Raw genomic sequence first — 25,590 nt, forward strand, 5'->3', positions numbered from 1 at the left:
TAATATGCAATATAATATGTGATTTACTATAAATAATTGACCTCTATGAAAATTGTATGCGCTTATTTTATTATTTTTGAAACTAAATAAATTAAATTACCGCATTTTTTTAGTTATAACCTAAGCTAGGTAAAGGTCGATGGCGTATATACCTTTTAAATTATCAAAACACAAAAAATCGCTGACGCCAAAAAATATTTGTTAAAGAATCCTGTATGAAAGATTTTAAGAAAGTTGTTAAAATAAAAAAGCAAATATCCAACTCTCCTTCTTAGCTAAATGGATGTAGAATATGGAGGGGCAGAGGGTGAAGGTAGGGGATAGGTGTTCTTAGCCCGCTACAAGTTTCACTTTAGAGAACATGATTATCTTGTGTTCCATTATTAGCAAAGAGTAAACTTGCCATGAAAATAAATTTATGTCCGGGAATTTAGAATCAAAATGCCTGACCAAGTAGAAGATATATTCACCGTCAAAGTGAACAAAAGGTAAATATTTTTGGATTATAATCATTTTATAATAGGACAGAGGTGTATATTCTGCATAAGATTTTTTTTCCCCCGGTTACAAAATTTTTTATTCTTCTAGTTTTTTCTCACCAAGTAGGGGGGAAAATGGAAAAATATTTAATATTTATTTATTTTATCTCTCCTACCACACATTTTTTAGTTTTTTTTTTCACCATGGAGGGGGGGGGGGGGGAATGAAAAAATGTTTTCAGTTTTCTTAATTTTACATTTTTACCCCCTCCAACCACTTATTTTTTATTTCCCCCACCTTGAGCAGGGGATCCCATGTAGAATATACACCCCTGTAATAGGAACATAATGTATGACTGTTAATATCGAAGGATCGTTTTACTTGCTGAACCTATATTAGATGGTGACACTGCCCTTCCAAGAGAAATAGCCCCTAGAAAAAATACTCCCCCCCCCCCCTCAAAAAAAAAAAAATTGTAGATGCCATCCCGATTCCCACTCCTCTATTTTTTTTATATACCAAAAGCCAAATAAACATTGAAATCTATTGTATAGAAATCTAGTATTTTTACTATAAAATATTTAAAACATCACTTGCTCTCGTTCGTACATAATCTCCTTTCGAAGTTATAGCGCGTATAAATAAATGATTATTATTTCAGTTTGATTGAAATAGAGCAGTTCTTTATAAATTCTGGTTTGAGATCTAATTTGAGAAGGATTAGATTACTAGGAGACGGACAAAGCGAGGTTACATTTTCTGTAAGTTTACTATTTAGCAAGGTTACTTATGTTCTGAGGATGTACGTCTGTTCATGAGAGACAAGTGCAGCTTTTATTATTAAAAGTCGAATGTTATTTTTTTGCGTGATAAATAAAGGGGGAAGTAGGTTGTGTTAAAAATTCGCAAAGGTTGCGAGTTTTAAGTAAAAAACAGTAGTAGAACGATAAAAATTTATGTTAACTTAAAAAAATTATCTATAGTTCTTTTCAATGAGAAATACACATATATAGTGAATATTATCGTTTGCTTCTGTTTTTAAGCCTTAAAACTCACACCTTCACGGAATTTTAGCACACCTACCTCTCCCTTTTTAGCTTTTGACTACACTCTAAAAATCTTAATATTCTGCTCATAAAAAAAAAGAGATATTAACAATATATAACCTGCAATATATATATGCCAGACAAACATACAGAGTAAACGGAAGCGACGCGTTATCTGTTTAAATATCACTAAATAATTCTTACATTATATTCAATTATTTAAACACTTTGACAAAATCAAAACATTTGATGATATAATTGAAAAACTAGTATGGCACTTTATCATAAACTAGCGGCTACGCCCCTAGAGGCCTCTAGGGGCACTTGAGGAGGAGGGAGTCAAATTTAATAACCCAATTTCTTATTTCAAATTTTTAAAGAAAAAGTAAAAAAAAATTTGGGGGGGGCGAAAAATTTTTTTTTTTTGGGAGGGGGTGCCCCCACCCCCCCTCATTTTAAATTTTAGTTAAAAAATAAAATAAAAGATTGGGGGGGGGAGGGTATTTTTCATTTTTTGGGGGGGTTGGGGGTGTCCCACCCCCCCCCCCCCAAAAAAAAAAAAAATAGTTATAAACCTTCCCGGGACCTATGAGAAGCTACCCTGTTAAGGAGAACCCGATCGGTTCAGCGGTTAGCGAGATCCTTCGGTACAGATACACAGACACACAGACATCCTGTTACTTAAGTATAAGGATTACCACTCTGAGCCCTGATAACCCCTCTCCTATCATATTTTTAAAATAAATAAAGAATAAGGGTGTGGTAGTTTTGATAGTTTTTTTTGTTACTTTAGGGTTACTTTTGGGCAGCCGTACAGGACTAGGGCACCTCAGGTTAAACATGGGGGCAAAAGTTAATCCTTTATTTTTAATCCAAATTCAAATTTAAGGGTGTTATCATTGCTCAACAGGCACTTTGTGTGAAAATACCGATAAACCCCTTTAATTGTAAAAAAACATAACTTTAAGATGTGATATTTAATATAAGACTTGTGTATTTTGTACTACTAGTACATTTAGAGTTTTTTTTTAATTTAGAAAAGACAGGTTCTCACGGAAATGAAGAATAGAAGTTTTGAAATTCATTCTGTTACGTTGAAGAAGAAAGTCTACAAAATAGAAATTCCTGAAGTGGCGGAAAAGGGTATTTTATTTCTTTTATAAAAATTTAATACAAATATAATCAAAACAAATCTAATGGTTAGTAGTTAAAAATCAAGAATTCATCATTTGTTTCAAAAGTGTTAATGTTCGTTTTTTAGATTTTAGGGCTTATCTTTTATTGATGTTCTCATCCTTGTTTTGTCAGAATCTCATGTGAGGAGCATTTTATATGGTCACTGCAACATAATTTGTTCTAGCCCCTATGCTATTGAATGATTACCAATAAGTTATTCTATTGTTGCTTATGTGTTTTTTTTTGTTTCTCAATCAAAAGTACACGACAATATTTCTCATTTTATTTTCCATTTTAGTGGATCCGAAACCTGAAGAGAGTCCCAAATTGCCACCGGAAAAGCTGTTTGAGTTTCCTCGCCCATATTTAAACAAAGAATTGCCTATTCGAGTGACAGCTGTAATTGATCCTTACAATATCTTGGCGTATGTAAAAACCAAGGAATCAGAGGCTTTCATGGACCAATTGGACAAAACATGTCAGGTGGGTTTTTTCCACGAGGACTATTTCAGACACTGGGTAGAAAACCCTGACTACAATAAACTCGACTATTTAAATTCATAAAAATAACATTCTTTAACTTTTTTGATATCAATTTTTTGTATGATAAAGTTCTAATTTTTGGAACATTGCTTCCTAGGACACGAGTAAAATATTTAAAACGAAGCATCTCTATAATCGAATCCCAAAATGAAACTATTTCCTTAAACAGGGTCTTGTGTTTACGTAATTTTGCAACAAATAAATAAGACTATTAAATTAATATTCTGCTTATTAATTTTTGACACTACAAGTGTTAATGTTCTTTTGTTCTACCGTAGGTTTCAGAGCTTTGATTTATGGATGTTGTTGTTCTGTTTATATTACATTTTGTTCTTGCAATTTCTAATCAAATTGTTTTGTACTTTCTAGCTTTTGATAATTTAGATGATTGGATTTAGACAAAGGTCATGTAGACCTCCTGCAACAATAAATGAATCAAATGATGTATACCTGGCCAGGTTGGAAGATGAACGTTGGTATCGTGTTCAAGTCACCAAAATCACTGATGAAATAGCACAGGAATAGATATAATAGATCAGCTAATTTGAAAACGGTAGAGGAATAATAATAAGAACGGGCAGTTATTTTTTTTTCATTTCCTTCGCATTATGAGCCAGCTATTAAAAGTCGCATTTCTAAAGATAAAGTTAGCTTTTTGGAAAATCATATCTTCGAAAAATTTCGTCGCTCTTGTTATTGGAATGAATCGTGTATTTCAATAAATAAACAAATGCATTTGTCTGCAAGAATTTCCTTATTAAGTTTGAAGGATAATAGGGCCAGTTTGACCATCTAGATCTAATATTTCTATTATCAAAGGTTTACTGCTTAGACAAGGGTACCAGCCAAGATGTTAGTATTAGAATGATAAGGGTAATTATTGTTCTTTTATTCTTTCTGTAAAGGTTTAAGTCATGAATAGGAGATGACACGGCGAAGGTATAAAACAAAAAGATAAATTTTGTATATTTCGATTAGTAAAAGACTATTAACCTTCAACAGTTTTTGTTCAACAGTATGACATTTTTTGATGCAGTGGAGAGTTACGACAAGAGGAATAAGTCCATGATTTTTTGGAAGCTTCATATGGGCCCTAGACTGATTTAATTCCATGTTGCGAACTTCCCTTGAGCAGTAAAAACACTAACTGCTTAAAGAGTGCCACAAGTAGACCCAACACCCTAGATTTGAAGCCTCCAGCTCTAAGGACAAAAAAGTTATAAGCAAGATATTTTAAAGAGTTGAAAATCTTTGAAAATTTACCGCAGGCTTGCTTTAATCTTTTCCTTTCTTGATATATTCCTTTAAAGTTTTGATTATTGTTAGGAACTGCCTGTGAAGTACAAAGATGTAAATTTAACGCATATAATCTGCATCAAGCTAGGGAACATCAAGCCTGCAGGCGGAACTAGTTCATGGACAAAATGCGCGAAGGATAAATTCACGCAAAAAGTAACTAAATTTGCTGACCTTAGGGTATGTTTTTTTTAATCCTTAAAATCTTTCTTTCTCATTGAACCTGAAAATGGTTTTATAAGGTTTGTTAAGTCGTTATTTGTTGGTTTGTTTATTATGTATACCTTTATTAAAAAAGTAACTAGTTTTTACTTCAATATTAGTTTTATGGTGTTTTCTTGTAATTTGTATGGCCCCAAGGACCACCTCATATGGTCTCCAATTCACTATTGTTTGTATGGCCTTCACACTTTTTAAATATTTTGCTTATCTTGACCATTTTTATTACCTAAATATTAATTTTTTGTGTTTGAATTAATCTGCAAAAACCTGTTAATACTACTATGCAATATAAAACAATTGCATTTCAACCTACTAATGTTGATTTTTTATTTAGGCCAAGTTAACATCAAAGGACGAACACGGAGTTTACCTGGGAAAAGTATTTATCAGATTATCTTACATAGAAGACCCTCTAACATGCGATGAAAAGATTATAAAACAAGATGCTGCCCAATATCTGATCAAAAAGGGTGTGGCACTAATGTCTTCATAGACTCTTTGAGCTGTTGCATAATAAGTTATTTAGTGATATTATAAATATACTACCTGAAAATCCTCTAGTATCTAGGGGCTCTGTATTCCAAGGATGGGAGCGGCTGTTAAAATAGCTTTCCAAGACTTAAATCTGGAAATAAAAAGCCAAAACCATCACAAAATAAAGTATTCAATCTGTTCAGTATTTAGTGAGATCTTAAGCTTGAGACCAGACTATGCAATACATAAAGGGTGTTAAAATAAAAACCAATCGCTTCACTTTTTTCAATATAAACCATACAGTTTTGGTCCAAAACTAATAAAAAATAATACAATTCATGCCCAAGCAATGACAATGAGGAAACAATATTGAATTTGAATCTACTCACCCTTTCAGAGCCCTAGAGCTTAAGACTTAAGCTTTCTAGTCCTTGCAGAGAAATTTGCCCTTCACCGAAAGAGCATATTTTATTACAAAGGGGGAGGTCATTTTCTAGTAAATTCCGTAAAGGTGTGTGTGTTATAAGGCCTAAAAATAGTAGTAGAACGATAAGGTGCTCCCTATTGTTCTATTCAATAGGGAATACAAATATATAGAGCACCTTATCGTTCTACTACTATTTTTAGGCCTTATAACACACACACCTTTACGGAATTTACTAGAAAATGACCTCCCCCTTTGTCTTTTTAAAAACCAATCGCTCACAATTTGGACCACCATAAGTACTTAAAATCTTGTAGATAAACCCCATAATGTTTGAAGTTTTTTGATGGGGCATGTAAAGACCAATCATCAAGAACTAGAAATAGACAGAGCCGCCATGCCTCAAAGTTGGATGGGAAGGTTTTTTTTATGTCAAATTGGCATAGATCGTCTGATGGTGATAATGATGATGTAACAATAAAATAAACCGCATTATTTGCATTTCATGTTATATAAGATTTGCCGAACAACATAAGCGTAATATTTATTAAGTTTATCATTACACTTTCATCGGTCACCTATCTAGAGCTGGCAGAAGCTTCCATGAAAATTGCAGGTCAGCTTGTTATATAACATAGAATATACTCAGCTTGGCGCGAAGCTCACCAATCTAAGATTGGCCAAAGGAATATACCTCTAATATCTGTCTTCATCTAAATCCTAAACTTCAGATATTTAGGGATATATAAATTATACATACATATAAGTCTTGCAAACATTGATAATTAAAATATCCAAGGTGACCATGAAATTATTTTATTCTATCCTAAAAGTAAACTTTTATCCCAATTACCCATAGTCTATAAGTAAAAACTAGTCCAATTTTCATAAGAATCAAGAAAATGTTATTTTTCTGTTTGTAATTTATGTATATATGTAATTTAAGGTTACGAATTTTACTACCACGCCAGTTTTTAATTTTTACCCTAACGTTGTCTTAGAATTGCTTTTTCGTGAAATTGGTGCACTTCTTTTGGATGTAAAATCTGTAACCTTTTATTTTAGTAACCAACAACTGAATTAATTCGAGAAAAAATATTTGGTAATTTCAGCTGATATTTTCGTGATTTTGGAGGCAACACTTCGTAGTAAGTACGAACTTTTTATCTGCCCCCAAATATTATTTTAGATTTATTTCGCTTGTTTGCTATACCTTATTCCTGACCTAATCCCTCGAGATTCAACCAGTGTGGTCCTTGAAAGACTTCAAATATAATCAACTATTTGTATTTTTTAACAATATTCACTTAAACTGTCTCTAATAATTCATTATTTATTTTTTATGTATAAAATTGAACGGCGAACATTTCGTATTACATTTTATTTTTAAGCAATTAAACACTTATCGAGACCAAAATCTCAAAATTAAGACAGTGTTTAATGTCTTAATGTTATAAAGTCTATAGCCACTTTTTGTATTATTTTCTTAAAAACCTTTAAAAGGATAGTTGCACGAAATGCATTTGAACTTAAATTTGTTTAAATTATTTCCTTTTCTTTTATTTTTTTCTTAACTTAACAATCACATAATAGACATTTTAAATGTATCTCGAAATCTGTTTGTAAAGTTATTTGTTCTTTAAATATCTTAATTAATGTCCATAGTTATTATATACAAGTTTTAATTACTCATTTTTTGATATCATACAAGAGAGGGGAAAATGAAATCTTACATTTTCCTTTTTCAGAGAGACAAAACCGTAATCATAGTTTATATTACCTACTGCTTTTATAAAAATGGTTTCACCCTTCTAACTTTTATTTTCTTACATTCTGTTATTTGTTATTTTTTTCTTTCTGTATAGTACTACAAGTTTTGAGCAATATTTTACGGACTGCCCTATTTACACAAACTAAAACATTGTAGCGGCATTCGTGCTCGCCATTTTTTTTTCCAATTGGAATGAATATTTCAATTGTTTGGGGGACCACTATCTCAAATGCCTACCTAAATACCTAGAAAACGTATGAAATATTGTCATTCAACTTAATATATACACTTATATTAATATAATGTGACAAATTTCAGATATTAAAGGTATTCATTTTAAATAAATACCGACGTAATGGTTGGGGAACATTCTACGAGGCGAGGACCTTAGGGGGGCTGAGAATGCGAAGATGGTGGGGGGAATGGTTGAGGTGCCCAAGAGAAGATAACAAGGCCAGGTATATTATCTATAAAATTAATCAAGGATTTAAAACTGAACAGAAGTTTATTTCACATCTAAATCTTAGTCTGTCTTAAGAAAGGGGAAGCTTTGTAACCGGGAATTTAAACTAGTTCTAAGTAGTTTATAAATATTTTAAAACTATTTATCTGTTTATATTGTTAAAAAATCATATAGTTTTCATAGTCTGTCTACGAAAAGGGGGGCTTTCTGACCGGGGTTCCAAACTAATTCTAATGAGTTTATAGAAATTTGTAACTATTATTTGTTTTTTGGTTAGTTGTAGGTAAGATACTAAAAACCACAATTATTTTATTAAATTTTTGTTTAAACACAATCTAAATCAATCAGCCGATCCAAGGCTAGGGCACACCCCTAAGCCAAGGCGGCCCAAACGATAGGAAAAATCGAGACTAGGCTTTGATCTAAATTCCTTGATCTTAGTAGGTAGAATATAAACCTAAACGAGACCTGGAACTGGGATCACTGACCTTGTTAGAAAAAAAAATAAATGAACCGAGACGGGGCTGGTTCTGAATCTTTGACCTTGTCAGGTTAAAACCGAGATGGGGTTTGGATCAATCGGAGATCCTCGACCTTGTTAGGTTAAACCGAGACAGGGCTTTGATCCGAATCCTCGTCCTTGTTAGGTTAATAAAACCGAGACGGGGCTTAGATCCATAATACCCTTGACCTTGTCAGGATAATAATACTAAGACGAGGCTTAGATCCTCAGAGATCGTTGACCTTGTTAGGTAAACACAACCAAGTTAGAAGTTGGATCTAAGATTCTTGACCTTGTTAGGTTGATAATACAGAGACGGGGCTTGGATCTGAGATTCTTGACCTTGTCAGGTAAATAAGGCCGAGACGGGGCTTGGATCTGAGATCCTTGACCTTGTCAGGTAAATAAAGCCGAGACGGGGCTTGGATCTAAAATCCTTGACCCTGTTAGGCAGAAGTAAAAGTAAAACTAAAAACCGAGACGAGGCTTGGGTCTGAGATCCCTGGCCTGGTTAGGTAGTTTTGAAAAGGAAAACAAAAAACTGAACCATTTATTAGAACCTAGTTAAGGCTTGGGACAGAGTCCCTTGACCGAGGCAGGCTAAATTTTATGTTTCCTTCAACCCACCCTCAGACTTTAAAAATATGGAGAATGTTTTCTGCATTTCTTAATCTTCCTTTTTTTTTAACCCTTCACACATATTTTTTTCTTTATTTTTCCCCTTCCCACTTTTTCTTTTATTTTTCCACCTCCCGCATTTTCTTCTCTTTTTCCCCTTTCTGATTTTTATTTTATTTTCCCCCCTCCCCTTTAGCAGCGACCCCTATGCAGAATATACACCCCTGAACTGAATCGAGGCAAGAAACCCATGACCACGATAGGCATAACATAACAGAATTGAGGCCTGGAGGTACAATTTTCTTGACCAAAATCGGCCTAAATACACTAAATATATTGCCTCTAAATTGAACAATACTTCTGAATCTAGGCGGCATACCTTATAAAAAAATTACATGTAAATATGATATGAATAAAGAGAAATCTGCTAGAAAGTTCTAATAATTTCTCCTTTTTCAGTTTTGACGATACATGGAGGTATGCAGAAGATCAGAATAAGTCCCCATCCACCCATTTAATGATGAAACAGCTGGCTGCTGACAATATCAATAAACACTAGAGCCCTGCTGGGACTATTAGACCGAACGCCTTCGGGCCGACCCAATGGAGGTAAAGTCTTCCCTTATAATATAATTGGCACTCAAGGCCTTAAAAGATGGTGCCTTGTCACAATAGTCGAGTTTAAGAATCCTTCGACAAAAAGTTGAAAACTGTTTTGTGCCTAGACACAATAGTTGAATATAAGAATCCTTTGATAAAAGGTTGAAAACTGTTTACACTTATTCCCCTCTTCCTTCCATATCTTTTAATCCATTCCCCATTTTTTCAATTGGATTCCACAGAACCCCCCACCCCACCCTTTTTTCCCCTTTTGCTTTGTTTTACACATCTTAATAATTATCTTTTGATGACATTTTTTATACTTGTCTTTAGATGACTGGAACAAAATTAAATCTCCAAGTCATTATGTTATTTTATATGTATCCTTCTTTTGATCTTGACAATAATGCCTTACAGTTTTCTTATCCCTCAAGGTTGGATAAATCTTATAAAGAGACCTAGACTTGATTGGGTTCACCTCGCGGCTGTTCTCAAACCCCGCCGAAAATATTATATATATATACAATATATATATATATACACACACACACGCACACACACAGAGAGAGAGAGAATATATTAATATTGTTCAAAATTCTCTTTTTTTTAGCCTGCTGAATAATGTTTGTTCTTGGCGGATCAAATGAATATGCAGAACCTATTGAAAATTTGACCCTACTCTCTTCTCCAAAAAGACAAAATTGAAATATTTCAATTCAAAAGATGCTATTCAGTCGGCTAATCCGATTAATACAAATCAGGCAATTTTTTAGAATACCTTCATACCTCCCCTTCCCTATTAATAAAACCCTCCCCATCTGCCCTTCCATTTCTACGAATTATAATTTTACTATTTTTTAAGCTTTGATTTTTAGTGATTTTTGTAACCTTCCTACCTTCATTAAACTTTTTTTTCTGCCCTTCTATGCAATTATCGCTGTTTTGTTGTAGAAGTTTTTTATTTTTAAATATTGAGTAGGTATTCTAATTAATTTGCCATTTAGAATTTTCACTTCACATAATAGCCAACAGCTATATAATTCAAGATCAAGATATCAATCGTTACAAGGCTGTAACATGCACACTCACGGCTAAAGTTGAAGAAAAGTGAAAATGTTTGTTAGTAAACAATTTGAATAGAAAAAAAACACTATTGGTCAATGACGCATGAATCCAGTGAAAATATAATTTAAAGTTGAAACAAAACAAAAAATACTATTGGACACTAGTTTCCAGAGGCCTCAGGCCATTCCTTTAATGCACTTGTTCTGCATAGAATACCAATCAAAATAAAAAAAAAAAGGTCGCCTATTATGATAATGAAAATATGGAACATTACAGCACCATAAAGTGATCAAAGGCAGCCTAAGATATTGTTAAATAAAACCCCTTGTTACGGGCAGACAATATAATAACAAAAAAAGAACATTCATTCTTTAGGGAAACCGGAAAAAAAACCATCCTAATGGTTTTCAAACAATCAAGGACGCATACATATTCCAATTATATAATCTGCACATCTAGAATTTTAAAAGCCTAAAAATTAGGGATAACATTACGTCAAATTTTTGGACCGGATTCGGATTCAGGATTCTTACAAGAATCCGTCCAAAAAAAGGCGGATTCCCGCGGATCCCGTATTCTTATTTTTGGCGGATTCGGATTTCGGATTCTAGCAATATTTTTAAAGGCTTTTTTAAAAAATTAAAAAATTTAAGTGCGACATAAGTCCTAAAAATTAATGTTCTTTGTGTTCTCTATAATTCACTTCCGAGAAAAGAACCAAATTATAAAAGATATTATATTTTTATATAATGATGATAATCTTTGCCTTCAAAACGGCGGAGTTGAAAGAAAAAACTCAAGACGCTAATTTTAGCCTACCATTTAAGATTCCGAATCCGCTATTAAAAAACGGATTCCAGATTCGGATTCCAAAATTGGCTAAATATTGGACGGATCCCGGATTCGGATACGGATTGCCAATCCTACTAAAAATAACTTGAAATTCAGCATTCTAAATCTTAATCTTAGAGGATTACCCGCAAACTACTAATTCTCCTCCTCTGTAAGAAAATATTTTGATCCTTATATCCATAGTTAATTTCCTCTACAAAATTGAATCGAAAATCCCGATCTAAATAACAGGTACTTATACATTGTTTTATAGTTTGAAATCGTTTCTACACTAGCCCCCTATTAAACATATCATATGGATAGGTCCCAATGAAGTATAAAGTATTCTAATGTATTTAAGTGTTTGCTGCAAGTTATTTCACAGTTTTACACTAAATATCATTCCCATTCTTATCGCCTATATCATAGGTACACAAACTTTTAAGCCTTTGTATAAATTAATATCCAAGGTGTAGCCAAACCTAGCATTACTCAGAATCCAATCTTAATCCAGCTAAATGTCTACACTAAATCCATATATCCCAAGGGATATGACATTGGACGATAAATTGTTGGACATCCCCATTAGTTACAAACTAATCACATAATTTGTAGCTGTAGATTGAATTATTGGTTCGAAAACTAGAACATCCAACTACTCCTCTGTGGAGAGCGTCATTCATTATGATGACTTAATTTGGGACACCTGCCATACTCGGCAAGGGTGAGGTAATAATGAGTAGGTCCCTTGAGACAGTGGGTCTACACACGTCCCACACACACAATATAAAAGCTCACAGTTTAAGCCACCTCATAAGATAACGCGTCAATGAGTCTCTAGATACCAAAGTTATTTACAGTTTAAAGTTCCTCCCCCCTCACTGGTATTATCAGGACCTAGCTTTATTTGACAAAAATTTTTCTCCTTAAGAAGTTTCTGTAGTAAAGAAAACTTCGATATTTATGCATTAGTCACAGATACTTAAAACATTCCAGAATGAATTAATTAGATATACAGTTAATTCTCAGAGAGTATCTTAAACCTAGACTGATATATCAAATGGCAAGACAATGTAAGTTTCCTAGTCATGGAACAATCGATATTAGAGAATGTATACATATCATATACATCAATATCAAATATCGTCACATAGAATTCCCTTCAATGTTTTAAGGAGTTTAATTAACTGAAATCACTTCCTCAAGATTTTAAAATCTCCCGTATAACCTTTTTATTTAAATTGTATTTGAGAAAACAGAATATAAAACATATCTAATCAGATATGTCTTTCAAAGAAATTATATTCAGAAGAATATTTAAAGGGATAGTTGCATGAAGAGCATTTTAGAAAAAAAAAAAAAATTAAAAAAAAAATATTTGAAGCAAAGTTACAAATATTCTACCAAAGATTTTTAATATTATATTACAATAAATTTCAAGCTATTGAGACATCACTAGATTAGTCGCTATGCTGTTTTTGTGTAAATAAGCTAGCTATATAATTTGCATAGGTATATCACAAAAATAAGATTTCTGGTCTTGATACGTGGTAGAGAATTTAAATTCTTTCAAATATACGTCTTATAGATGTAGTTTAAATCACTGACCAGGTAAAAATTTGCAGTTAACTAAATCAAATTCAAATACATTTCGTGCAACTACCCCTTTCATCTTTTAAATCTGTTAATTTCCATGTGTGATATTATTATTAACGTCTCTCTTGTCCACCTCCCCCCCCCCCCACTCCCCTCCATTCGCCATTTTCTTTTGGGAGCGTTCAATTTTTACTTAACATTAGGCCTAAATCCTTTTTAGATATAATGTAATATGAGTTAACCACCTCGAGTATTTCGGAGATAGAAATGCAGAAATAAAAGAAAAATTTAAATTTTCTTTTAGAATGCATCAACACTAAGATTAATCTTTGAGTTCTTAGAACTTTAGACTTATGGTTTAAGTTTTAACCAAATGAAATGTGAAACCAACCACCTAGAATGACATTACACGATTCATTTGGTAGGTCCTCCGGCCCGGAACCAGCAACCTTTATCTATTTCAGGAGTAAGTGAGCCTAAACAGCAATAACAAGAGATGGTGTGTGTCCCCTTGCACTTAAAAATATGAAATGTCCGTAAGGTATGCTCCATATTTTATATTATTTTTTTATTTAAACAATTATTTTTGATGTTTTTTTGTTTCTATGAGGAAATTCTGATTCGGAAATTGTTTTATAGAACACAAAAGTGGTAGTTAATACCATGGAGAACTCTTGAAAGAAGATATGTCAGCATTTTTTTAGGTTCATTTGAGTTTTATTTAACTACAGAAACATCTCTATGGAATTATCCCATCATACATAAAGTAAATAATTTCACTATTTTTTAATGAATAAATCCTCCTCTATTTAATTTTTTTCAGAAGAAATGATTGTAAAAGAAAACTAACAGTACCTAGGTAGTGTTTGAAAATGTTACGAATATCTGCTCTGAACGAGTCTGGGGGCTCTGGGTCAGACACGGACTCGGGACAGGTTTTAATTTAACATTTATCCTGTTGTATAAAGTAGTAAGGTTGTTTTGTTGTCCGAATCTTAAGATCTCAATATCGACAGAACTGATTGAAAAGCTTTACATAGGTCCCTGTGATGGCTCTGGCATTATATCAGATTTAAGTCTTTTTGATGGTCTAAAGCTATATTTCAATCCACTTAGATGCAGCTTGGCAGAGTCGCTAGTGTTGAATGAATTGATATGGGATATTTACAATTAATCCAAAATTCATTCTCTGTGTTTGTCTATTTTTATGACATCTGAACATCTCTATAACTTACATTGTCCGGGTTAACATATATTTTCTTTTATTATCATGATTGTAAATTGTTGTTACATAATTCCCTCAAATTATGGCCGGTAAATAGGGAACAAAACATTTAACGTGACCATTAATCAGCCACGAAACTAGTAGATATATAATATCGTTTAAAGTGGAAAGAAAGGCAGTTTTGGATTAAATAATCTTCACCATCATACTAATATTTTCAGGCTAACCAAGCATAAAAATTAAAATTGTTTAGAAGATAATTACATTTATTTTGTTAGGTTGAAACAAGAGAAGCGCAGGAGGCAAACTTACTAAACCTGTACACAAACTCACTCAAAAATCTTTCAAACAAAAATGTGGGACAAGCCAAAGAAAATCTGCTGGAAATCATAAATTCCTCAATTTTTCAGGTAATTTAGTTATCTATCAGTCAATATGTAAGTAAAGTCTAGTAAATATTAAGGAAAGTTTTTAAAATTTTAATTTTGTTTTCTTTTAAGCACTATCCTCATCAATTTCAAATATTTTGCTTTTCCGCCCCCACATTTTCTTTGGTAAAATGAAAAAAAATATTTGTTGGAAGGAATTGGGTTTGTGTTGCTACCCCTGCCAGAACCCTTATTTTTTTTTTATAAATATTAGGCAAAAAAACAGTATTTAAGTAATAATGTTTATTCTATTGTAGGAGCAAAAAGAAGAAAGTTTAGCATTAAGCTTGAAATATAATGTTCATAAAAATCTTGGCGAATGTTACCTTCTAGAGGGAGATATTGAGCGGGCTCAAGAAGAGATGTTGATTGCTACCGAGATAGATGCTGGCGACGTCACCTTGTGGTTTAAGATAGCAGGTTAATATTAAAATATTTTAAATATTTGAGAAAATCTTTGTTCATTTTTAGTTATAAAAAGATTTATTAAATTTTTTTCAATGTCATTCTGTTAAGCCATATTCATTTGGAAGTATAATCTTCTCCAGGGTTTCGGATCCGGATCCGCTAGGATCCGCATATTTTTGAGTCCAAGGATCCGGATCCGGATGTTAAGCCATATTTATTTGGAAGTATAATCTTCTCCAGGGTTTCGGATCCGGATCCGCAAGGATCCGCATATTGTTGAGTCCAAGGATCCGGATCCGGATCCTTGGACTCAAAAAAATGCGGAAAAAATGGAAAAATCTACCTAAATTTGTATAAAATCTCAGACATTCTCTTGATGAGAGCCAATCTTTAAGGTTTAGGTTCAGACTTGAAAATTTGGTGATTTTATTTTTATTGTTAAGGATCCGGATCCGCACTGACTAAATTTTGAGGATCCGGATCCGCATACAATCAATGCGGATCCGAAACCCTGATCTTCTCTTTTATCTGCTATGTCATTATGATTTTTATTTTTTGAGGTTTAGTAATGATATCGAATTATTGATCAAATATTTTCTAAAAATAGATTGATTTTGATTTAGTGAGAAAGTGAATAACATTTTCACTATTATTAGGTACTGCTGTCAAGCTGAAGAACCTGTACATGTGCAGATCAGCCCTGGAGCAAGGACTCAAGGCTTGTCCCAACCACTGGCCATCCATTGATAACCTGATCACGGTCACATTCAAGCTCAATGATTTCCTAGCCTGCCTCGGATATTGTGCTATGGCTGAAGAAATTGATCCCAAATTGGACAAGATAGTGCTTTACAAAAGTAAGATCTATAATGAAATGCCTTTCCTACAGGAGGCGTACGGTGACACAAACTTTAAGCCAATCCACACGGAAATCGAAACTTTTAATGTTACCATGGCCAAAGAACCCCCCAGAGAACCAATAAAACTAGATGTTAAAGAGCTGACTTTAGAGTGCTTAGCGCATGGTATCTATGAGCTAAGTGAGTATTGTGATACTCATGACACAGCACTTAATCCTGTTGACACTGCTAGTGCTGTCACTAGACTACAGGAGGCCAAACAGAAACAGGAGGAAATGAAAATTCGTGTATCAGTCCAGAATGTTGTCGACGAGATCATTGATATCATCGAGGAAGAAGAGGAAATTATTGCTTGTTGTGAAGAGATACTTGATGAAATGTTGTGTGATATGTTTGGTGTGGAGCCAAGACCTGTTTCTGAAAGAGTTGCCTCACACATAGTTGACATCCTTGTAGATAATGTTTTTGATCCAGTTAAGAAGAAATCCGTTACTATTGAACCTAAACCAAGGGAAAGAAAGCGAGTTAATGCTTTTGATGAAATACCCCAGGAGCTGATTGAGAAAAGGCGAAGCTCTAGAAAGGCAAAGTATCAGGAGCTTGCCCAAAGCACAGAAATAAGTTCTGACCCAGTTAAGATACAAACACCAAAAGAACTATTGGAAAGCTTTGTGCCTGCAGTTTTGAAGTCAAGTAAAGGATATACTAAAATAAATTCAATATCAACAATGACTGGAAAACCAAAGTTAGACGCGGAAGGTAATGCTGAAAATGAACAATCCAAATCGGCTGCAGCAAAAAGTTTATTTGGGGAGAAGAGAATATGGTTCACCAAGGAGGAAGAAAAGGTGGAGGTAGAAAAGTTTCTGGCGGATAATTCTGGCAAAACTATTTGGCATCTCATGAGAGCTTTTCTTGATTATATTTTCAGGTAATTTCTGTTTTTTATTGGTAAATTATTGTAATCAAATACATTAGATAAAGATGATTAAAGAAAGCTATTTAAAATAGTCGTTTTACATAATTTATGGAATTTAAGTGTCTCGAACACAATTTTATCTGAATAGATAAAAAAAGGTTTCGACGCTAATAGTTTTGTATTATAACAAAAAATATATCACCACCACCAGAGTGTGCTTTTTAAGCATCTGCATTGATGTAAATGAAAATAAACAGAAAAAAAACTAAACTTAATCTTGTTCTCATAATTTTTTTTATTGATCATTTGTTTTTTGTAGACTTGACAACAATCTGATATGGCCTAAAGATCTGGTAACCTGGAGTGGTAAAGTATATCAGTGCTGGCGGCTCCATTTGGCGGATCCATTATGCATCGAAAATCCGGAGGAAATATTCACACAAGAATTCCTGCGATACTACATCCTGGGCTCTGAATGTATCATAGGAACCCTACTTGACCAAGAAATTGAAAGAGAAACAATGTCACTTGATATCAGCCAAAGGTTGCATCAAGATTTAGAAGAATTGTATACTATATATGGACATTTAACCATTGATCTCAAGTTAAGAGTTCATTCTCTGAGATTTTTCTATTTCTCCATCGTTGAAGACGAAGATGAGGTGTTATATGAAACAGGACAGCTTTTAAATATTTATTCTGAGCACCCAGACATTCCAATATTCTCATCCCTGCCCCAGTATAAAATAGCAACCAAAAAACGACTGGAAGAATATTCTAAAGGCATTTCTCTAAACAAAGAGTTGGAAGAATTGAATCATTATTATGAATCTGAAAAATATGAAGAAATAGTGAAACTTGTGTTGAACACACTCGAGTCCAACAAGTTTACCCCAACCAAGGAGTGTTCCAGAGTTCCAGATAGGGAGACACAGATTGATATATTAATAGAAAGCCTGCTGCATACCCACAGGTTTGCCAAGTGTATTGAGTGGAGCACTAAATCACTGGCCTACAACCTGGAGCAGATGCTTGTTGACGTGGAGACTGGCAAGGCGAGGAAGATGACCAGCCAAGATTTGGAGATCATAAACTCTTATCTGGATATTATTAATTCCTGCGTGGAAAATTCAGATACTAAGGTATGTATTATTTAGTACCTAGCAAAGTTACTCTACAACTCACAATAGCCGACCGCCTTTGTGTGTTAAGGAATGTTCTGTTCGACTGCACAAAATATATTGTCGTCTAATTTGGCAAGAATAACATTAAAAAATCTTCAGTAGATAGCAGTTTTCGGAGGCAGCGGTAGTTTCACTGAAGTTACTTCCCTGTTCCAGATTGTACCCCCTTTAAAGCAACAGCAAATTTTGCGCTTTAAACCTGTTTTAAAGTCTTAAGACCTTTGCGGCAAAAAAGGAAAAATACACTAAAAGAAATACAGACTTTGGATGTGATATTTTTCAATGTAAAATGATATTTGGATAAAAAATATTATGTATAAGACGTACTGTACTAGGCTAAGTAATTTGGCTTAATTTATAACAAGTAGGTACCTAATTCATTGTTACAAAGGAAAATGTTGAATATTTGTAAATACTTATGTCTTTTGCTTGATATGACTTTCATCAAGTTATCAACATTTGTAATATTCGTATTTAAATTTTTGATTCGTCTTAAAACCATTTTTTGTAGGATTTTGGTGAGACTAGCCTAGAAATTGCGTCCTCCTTAGCTGCCATTCTTCTGCAACTTATTGAAATTCAATTAAACGACACGACCCCTCAGACCGTTTTGAGTCTACCATGGATTCTACTTCACAAGTTGCTCCTGTGGACAGAAACTAAATATCAAATGAAGGATGAAACCAATACTGATGTCCTGATGCCTGGTTCATTGAGTTTATTGTGCAGTGCTCATGATTATTTGGGACAAAAGTCATGCTGCACGGTAGAAAAGGGAATGTTGCTGAACTATTGTCTTAATATTTTTATACCCATTATGATCCAGCCCAGTTTGCCAAGATATTCTGATCAGATAAAAACAAACCTTGACCAAGCTCTGTATTGCCTGTACGCACACCCTAGCAAAAAATCACGCAACCGCCATCTTGCAGACCACAATGTTTCCCAGGTGGCGCTGGTCTGGGAGCGTGCCCAGCTGATATACAGATACCTACGACCCGACAAGGTGCCGGAACATGATGATGTCAAGCTGTTGTCTATTTCCGCCGACTGTGAGAACTTCATGAAGCGTGTTGTGGCCCTGATACCAGAATCTGTTTGTATTCACAAGCGCAGGATTACTGCCGAAGAGGTTGTCCAGGGTAAAAAGGAGAGGCCTCGGGTTAAAAAGTTCAAAAGTCTTCCTCCCGACCTCAAGGATTTATTCTATTTGTTGGCCGACTATGCTTTCAAGAACTCCATGGATCTAGAGCGGGCTCTGGATCTATACACACTGGACATCAGCTTTAACCCGGACAGATATGAATCTTGGGCAGCGTTAGCATTAACTTTGGCAAATATGATGGATAAAAGATTGAATTCCTGCAAAAAGCTGAATCCCGTGAAGATGTTGGAATCATTTGAATCTGTCAAGAACTGTTTCGACCGATATATAGAAAGTAATGACGGAAACTCAAATATATTTATTGAATATGCCAACTTCAACTACAACTTCCAATCATACATATCCAGAACTTTGAACAATGACTCCGAAAACATGACATTAGATCTGTTTGGTAAACTTGAAAAGACCAAGGAAGGTTTGTACAAAGCGGCGATGAAAAATTATAAACTCACACTCGATATCTTTGACAGGGAAGGCATTCAAGCTGGAGATGTAGATGAACGCTGGCTGGTACACTACATGATTGGAAAGATTAAGGAGAAAACTAATAGTGGTTTGTTAGACTCTTTGGATTGTTACCTAACTTCTATAAAATATCTAGAAAAGAACGAGGCTGTCCTGCCCAAGAAAATTAACTACAATAGTCCGCAAACCTGGTCTGTTGAATGCCTAGAGGTATATTACAGAGTACATGCAAGTATTCTAAAGTATCTTGTCAAATATGAAACTAATTTGGACGGTGTGGACCTAGAGACGAAAAGAAAACTATATGATGTGCTAAAGACAGTTCAGCTTAACAAGATCTATACAGCTAATGCATATTGTGACAAGAATGAAAGATTTCCAAGGAAAAGAAAGCTTGCTGGAGAAAACTCCGAGGAGAAGAATAAAGAAGCTAGACTTGAATCCACAACTACTATTATGAAGGATGTTATTGAGGTGCTTGATAATTGTGTTGATGAAGTTGAGTTTGCTTTGGATCCAACCAGAGTTGATGTTCCTAGCTTGATAAATATTTGTCTGCTTGGGTTAGAAGATGTTGCTCTACACTTTTTACATCATTTTAAGAGCGTTTATAGGCTGGCACATTACTATTACAATAGTACAGTCAATAAAGACTTGGCCAAGGTGGAAAGGCTAGTTTTGGCGGGAGAAAAAGATAAAAACGTCAAGTTTCCCGGGCTTTTCTTTGGGCGCAAGCCAAACCAAGTGTTTAACGAAATATGGCGTATCCCAATTAATGAGATTGACCGACCCGGCAGCTTTGCTGCTCACTGTGCCAAGTGTTTGATGCTGTTGCTTGATGTTGTCCGAACTTTGCCAGACCTAACTATTCTCACAGATATTGCGATACAAATGCGAAAGCCGCCGTCGGAAGAGAACAAGTTCGTGCACGATTCGGATAGAATTGAGATTAAAACAATCGCAAGCACCTACCTATTCAACACTATCAAGGCTCGCATTGCTTCCGCCGATGTTGATAAAACGTCATTGCTTTTAGATCTCCAAAAGATCTACATCAAGCTGATAAAGCAGTGGAACGGCAAAGAAAAGGATGTGATGTTAAGCATGAAAGAATTATATTGCAAGATAAAGGGAAGATCTGAGACAGATAAAATATCCAACGAAGAGGTGTTGAGATTCTGCACCACGGAAACAAAAATCCGTCAAGGAAAAGCTGTTCCAATACCTGTACAACAACAACATAATGCCACAGCAGCCACATCAACAACTGCTACAAAATCATCAACATTATTAATATCAAATCAAGCTAAACAAACTGGGTCGTCAGGTTCAACTGTGTCAGCTACTGCACGCAAGGACATCATCAAAGACTACAGCCAAATATCTGCCTTTATACAGAAGATTTGCGCCTGTATGGATGCAGTTGCTATGAATCAGGCCAACTTGACCTTTAAGGATATTTTGACCTATGCTGGATTAAAGTTTGAAGAGCAACAAGTGAAAATGAATTCTTTGCTGCAGCAATTGTGTATGATGTCCAAGCCGGAGCTAACTGCCATTGCTATTGACCAAAACACCTTGGGTAAATATTTTATTCATTAACTGTTCATGATTTCACTGAGTTGAAACCCATAGAGACCAGGGGGCAAAACATGTTCAAAAACTGTCGCCCTAATCTAATCATTTTATAATTCTAAGATGAAATATTTTTCATTTAATCATAATGGTAAACAGTTATTAAAAGCGAAGCTTTTCTATAATTAGGGTCGGTCCGTCCGTACGTCCGTCCGTCCGTCCGTCCGTACGTCCGTCCGTCCGTCACGGATAGCTTTTTTCGTTAATTTAGACATGTTAGAATTGTCCTATCGATTTCAAATTTTGCATAGTGATTCCTTTAGTAGTTAGGTACGATTTAGAAAGCGTAGCAACTCTATAATCATTACCAAAATGTCCGTACGTCCATTTTAAACATGTTGATTTTTTACTTTTTTAAATAGCCTTTTTCATTAATTTAGGCATGTTATAATTGTTCTATCGATGTCAAATTTTGCATGGTGATTCCTGAAATAGTTAGGTACGAGTTAGAAAGCGTAGCAACTCTATAATCATAACCAGAATGTCCGTACGTCCATTTTAAACATGTTGATTTTTTTTACATTTTTAACAACAAATTTGTATGTGACCTAATTATCCGATTGGTCTGATTTTTGGTATACTGATTCCTGGGACAACAAAGTACAATATTATAAGCGAAGCAACTGTATAATCAAGTCCCAAAAATGTAAGTATGTCTTGTCCATAATCATTATCCTGTATCAAGCAGTTTTTCAACAAATTTACTTACAATTTTGCTTTGACTCTTATACATTCGCATTCTGATTATTCAGTTCTGACATTATACAAGTGCTAATGTCCGTTTGTCCTACCGTTTCAGAGCTTCGCTTTTATGGATGTTGTCATCCTTGTTTTTAATTCAACTTAACTTATAAAATTTTTATTCTTAGGTTAATTATTTGAAGAAAAAAATATATATTTTCATGGGACTCAGGAGTAAAAATTCTAAGATTTTAAAATCACCCTGCTTTAAAAAAGTATTGGGAAGGGCGACAAAGAGTTATGGTTTTTTATGTAACTGCTTTTTGAGGAGCTTTGAATTTTTGCCTTAAAAATTGGCTTATTTTCAATTTTGATAGGTATCACTAAAATCTTAAATATACGTTTCATATGAATAGCATTCTATAATCAGGATTGTTTGATAATAATAAATCGTACCTAATTAAAACAATAATGATAAAATTCGGTGTTATTATTGGTAAAAATAGGGTTTCAATATATTCAACTGAGCCTCCTAATATCTGAGTAAAGGAGGCTTTTATTTCTATAATTTCAAAACACTTGGAATTACTTGAAAAATATCTCACCTCGTAAACTATAAAGTATTAACTCGTGCTTTAGTGAGGGAAAATTGATTTTTTTTTAAACTTGGATAATTAATATTGTATAAAATATCTTTCTTTTTCAGTGAAATTAACAACGTATGCCATAAAGATTGGAATAAGTCTAACTGCCGTAACAAATCATTTAACCAGAATAAAAAGCATACTTGATGAAACTTATAAGATTCCACCAAAATCTATGGCAATCTCTAATTCTATCTCAAAGCCAAATCAATCATCAATTTCTAAAGCTTCTGTGTCTAATTTCAATAAATCAACAGGCGCAACTAAACCTCCAGTTATTACAATAAATTCCCAGATTCAAAAACAGTTGAATTCTACCAACATACAGGAAAGTTCTGGCTCAAAGAATCCAACTGTAAATAAAGTATCAGGCAATGATACAAAGAAAGCAGGAAACCAAAAACAAACGACTTCAATCAAGCAGACAACTAAATTCAAGACAACTCAGAGTGAGAAAGAACAGTATTTGAAAAAGATGCAAGAAATAATGGCGATAAAAAATATGTACGAGTTAGCTCAGTCTAATGCTCAAGTTGTATCTGCTGCACAGTTGATTGCAAACTCTAATGCTGCTCAAAGACAATCTGTTAATCAGCCGAAAAAAGCCAAGCCAAGCCAGGCAAACAATTTGGGCGCGAAGCAGAAAAAGACTGCCGCACTTCAGCAGGTTTCAATGGCATCTGGGTTGACCAGCACAGCTACAAAGAACCTTGCCATGAATTCACAGATCAGTATTACAAGTACAGGAAACTCAACAAAGCAAACACAGCCAAGCACAAGTAACAATGCAAATTCCTCATCCAACCAAGCTGCCAGTCGTATTTTGAACCTTCCAGCCGGAGTAACCCTAACGCATATAACTAGTAAACAGCCGGAGGCTCGCACAAATTCACCTGCCATGGCGAGAGTTATCAGCAAAACAGGAGGTAGCAATCCTGGCAGCAGATCTAGCTCTCCTAAAAGCATGGTAGTGTCTGCTGCATCTGCTAACAACAGCAGAACGTCGTCGCCTGCCTTTTTTGGAGCAGCCAACAAAGGTGTTGCTGCTGATAAATCCAAAGGTGCAGCTGCTCAGAAGGGTCCTGATGCTGCCAAGAAGGCTACGAATCAGTTAGCGGTGTTCAAAGCTCAGGTACTTTTTATTAATCTTTAAAAGAGTGTACACTTGGTTATTAACTTTATACGTGTATATTATGATAGGGGGAAAAATGTCGTCAATTTAGGTTGCTAACATGGACAATCATCACTTATTAATCAATTCGTTCATCCAATGGAAGGGGAGAGGATGGGGTAAAAGAAGACAAGGGGGTCGTTATATGCACGAACGAGTGCAATTGATCCTAGATAGTGGAGGTTCGCATTATTGTGCTACTGCTTTACTGATAGGGAAGCCGCCAAGTAATTTGAGATTACTTGCCCCAATTTTTGCCCTTTCTCTTCAAAGACTTCTTGTCAGCGTTGCTGAGCCGTTTGATTTTGGTGGGTCCGTGGAGTTGTCTTTGAAGATTGTGGCTCCGGCTCCGACCTAAAATCAAGAAAAACTCGACATATTTTTTTCTCACGCCTTTTTTTTGACACTTGAAGGTTTTAAAAGTTAAATTTTTGATAAAAATGGACTTGAAAAACTTAAAAGGGGCATATGCACATGACAAAACACAGTTACAAAATTAAAATCAATAAAAAATCGCTTTATTTAGCTAACCCGGAGCTGGAGCCGTTTTTTAACGAAAATTACTGCTCCGGCTTCAGAAAAATATGACGGCTCTGGCTCCACACCGCTGCTTCTTGTTAATTTAAAGTTTACTATTCATTTATATTAATTTTCTTAATTAAAGTTTTTGTCTTAGAAATTTTAATTGTACCTAATTAAATGCTTTTAGATGTTGAAATCTTTACAAGTAAGTGGTGGACTACAGCAGAACAAGAAAAAGGCGACTCAAGTTGCCCCAGCTGGCAATAAACAGACTGTGGTCACAAACAAACCATCAGCAAGCAAGACCATCACACCACAAGCTTCAAAGACATCATCAGTGATAGCTAAGCCGCAGGCTAAACCAGTCAGTAAACCTAAAGAACAAGAGATTATTTGTATAGATATTGATGATTAATTTACCCACGCAGTTAGGAAAATGGATGGTCTATTAATCTTCTTATTTTTATGGATAAGGGGGGGGGGGGAATGTGGTGACTCGTCACACGACATACCAGCAATTTTATTTTGGGTGCTACTCCCTTAGTTTTAGAGATAATTGGATGAAATCTTTTGGGCTGGGTCACTAATTACCCCAACTATTGGTATCTTTAAAAAAAAACGGCGGCGGGACCGCCGCTCCCGCCGCCCGCCGCCGTTTTCCGCCGCCACCAAAAAATTTTTTTATTGCATTTCTCGCCGAATTAGACAATTTGGAATCATTTGAGACCATGTTATTTTTTTCAAAAATTTTTCCCCTTACAAGCAACCCTGCGGGGGGACTTAGTCATTTTTTTCAAATTCTCGTTTATGAAGGTATATCTTAAATACAGTATGCTACTCCCTTAGTTTTAGAGATAATAGGATGAAATCTTATTGTGTCACTAATTACCCCAAGTTTTGGTATCTTTCAAAAAAAAAAAACAGCGGCGGGACCGCCGCTCCCGCCGGCCGCCGCCGTTTTCCGCCGCCACCAAAAAAGTAATATCTTAAATACAGTATGCTACTCCCTTAGTTTTAGAGATAATTGGATGAAATTTTTTTGATTGTGTTACTAATTACCCCGCTCCCGCCGCCCGCCGCCGTTTTCCGCCGCCACCAAAAAAAATTTTTTTATTGCATTTCTCGCCGAATTAGGCAATTTGGAATCATTTGAGCCCATGTTATTTTTTTCAAAAA

General features: G+C 34.7%; 2 protein-coding genes and 1 long non-coding RNA gene across 4 annotated transcripts; all 3 read left to right on the forward strand.

Moving 5' to 3' along the window:
- The first annotated feature begins 335 nt into the window (after positions 1–335).
- On the forward strand, positions 336–5,506 carry LOC145318016 (RING finger protein 17-like). Of its 2 annotated transcripts, none has more exons than XM_080159326.1 (8): positions 336–488; positions 1,142–1,241; positions 2,564–2,669; positions 3,001–3,185; positions 3,630–3,762; positions 4,063–4,118; positions 4,572–4,721; positions 5,098–5,506. In XM_080159326.1, exons 1-8 carry the CDS (start codon positions 442–444, stop codon positions 5,254–5,256), a joined length of 936 nt encoding a protein of 311 aa, XP_080015452.1. In that variant the 5' UTR covers positions 336–441; the 3' UTR covers positions 5,257–5,506. The 2 variants fall into 2 exon arrangements, with proteins under 2 accessions (XP_080015452.1, XP_080015453.1); XM_080159327.1 differs by having other exon boundaries at positions 1,142–1,229.
- Positions 5,507–7,610: 2,104 nt separating this feature from the next.
- Positions 7,611–12,945, forward strand: LOC145318020 (uncharacterized). The gene is made up of 4 exons (XR_013879189.1): positions 7,611–7,890; positions 9,475–9,624; positions 10,226–10,376; positions 10,620–12,945. It is a non-coding gene; the product is annotated as an uncharacterized LOC145318020 (long non-coding RNA).
- A 958-nt stretch (positions 12,946–13,903) lies between these two features.
- LOC145318013 (calcineurin-binding protein cabin-1-like) lies at positions 13,904–24,893 on the forward strand. The gene is made up of 8 exons (XM_080159323.1): positions 13,904–14,042; positions 14,611–14,742; positions 15,018–15,180; positions 15,825–16,959; positions 17,267–18,089; positions 18,643–21,343; positions 22,784–23,853; positions 24,602–24,893. The coding sequence occupies exons 1-8, from the start codon at positions 13,980–13,982 to the stop codon at positions 24,827–24,829; spliced, it is 6,315 nt and encodes a 2,104-aa protein (XP_080015449.1). The 5' UTR covers positions 13,904–13,979; the 3' UTR covers positions 24,830–24,893.
- Positions 24,894–25,590: the final 697 nt, after the last annotated feature.

This window comes from Acartia tonsa, chromosome 4 (genome assembly GCF_053477335.1).
Source record: "Acartia tonsa isolate MP-2025a chromosome 4, ASM5347733v1, whole genome shotgun sequence".
Lineage (NCBI taxonomy): Eukaryota > Metazoa > Arthropoda > Copepoda > Calanoida > Acartiidae > Acartia > Acartia tonsa.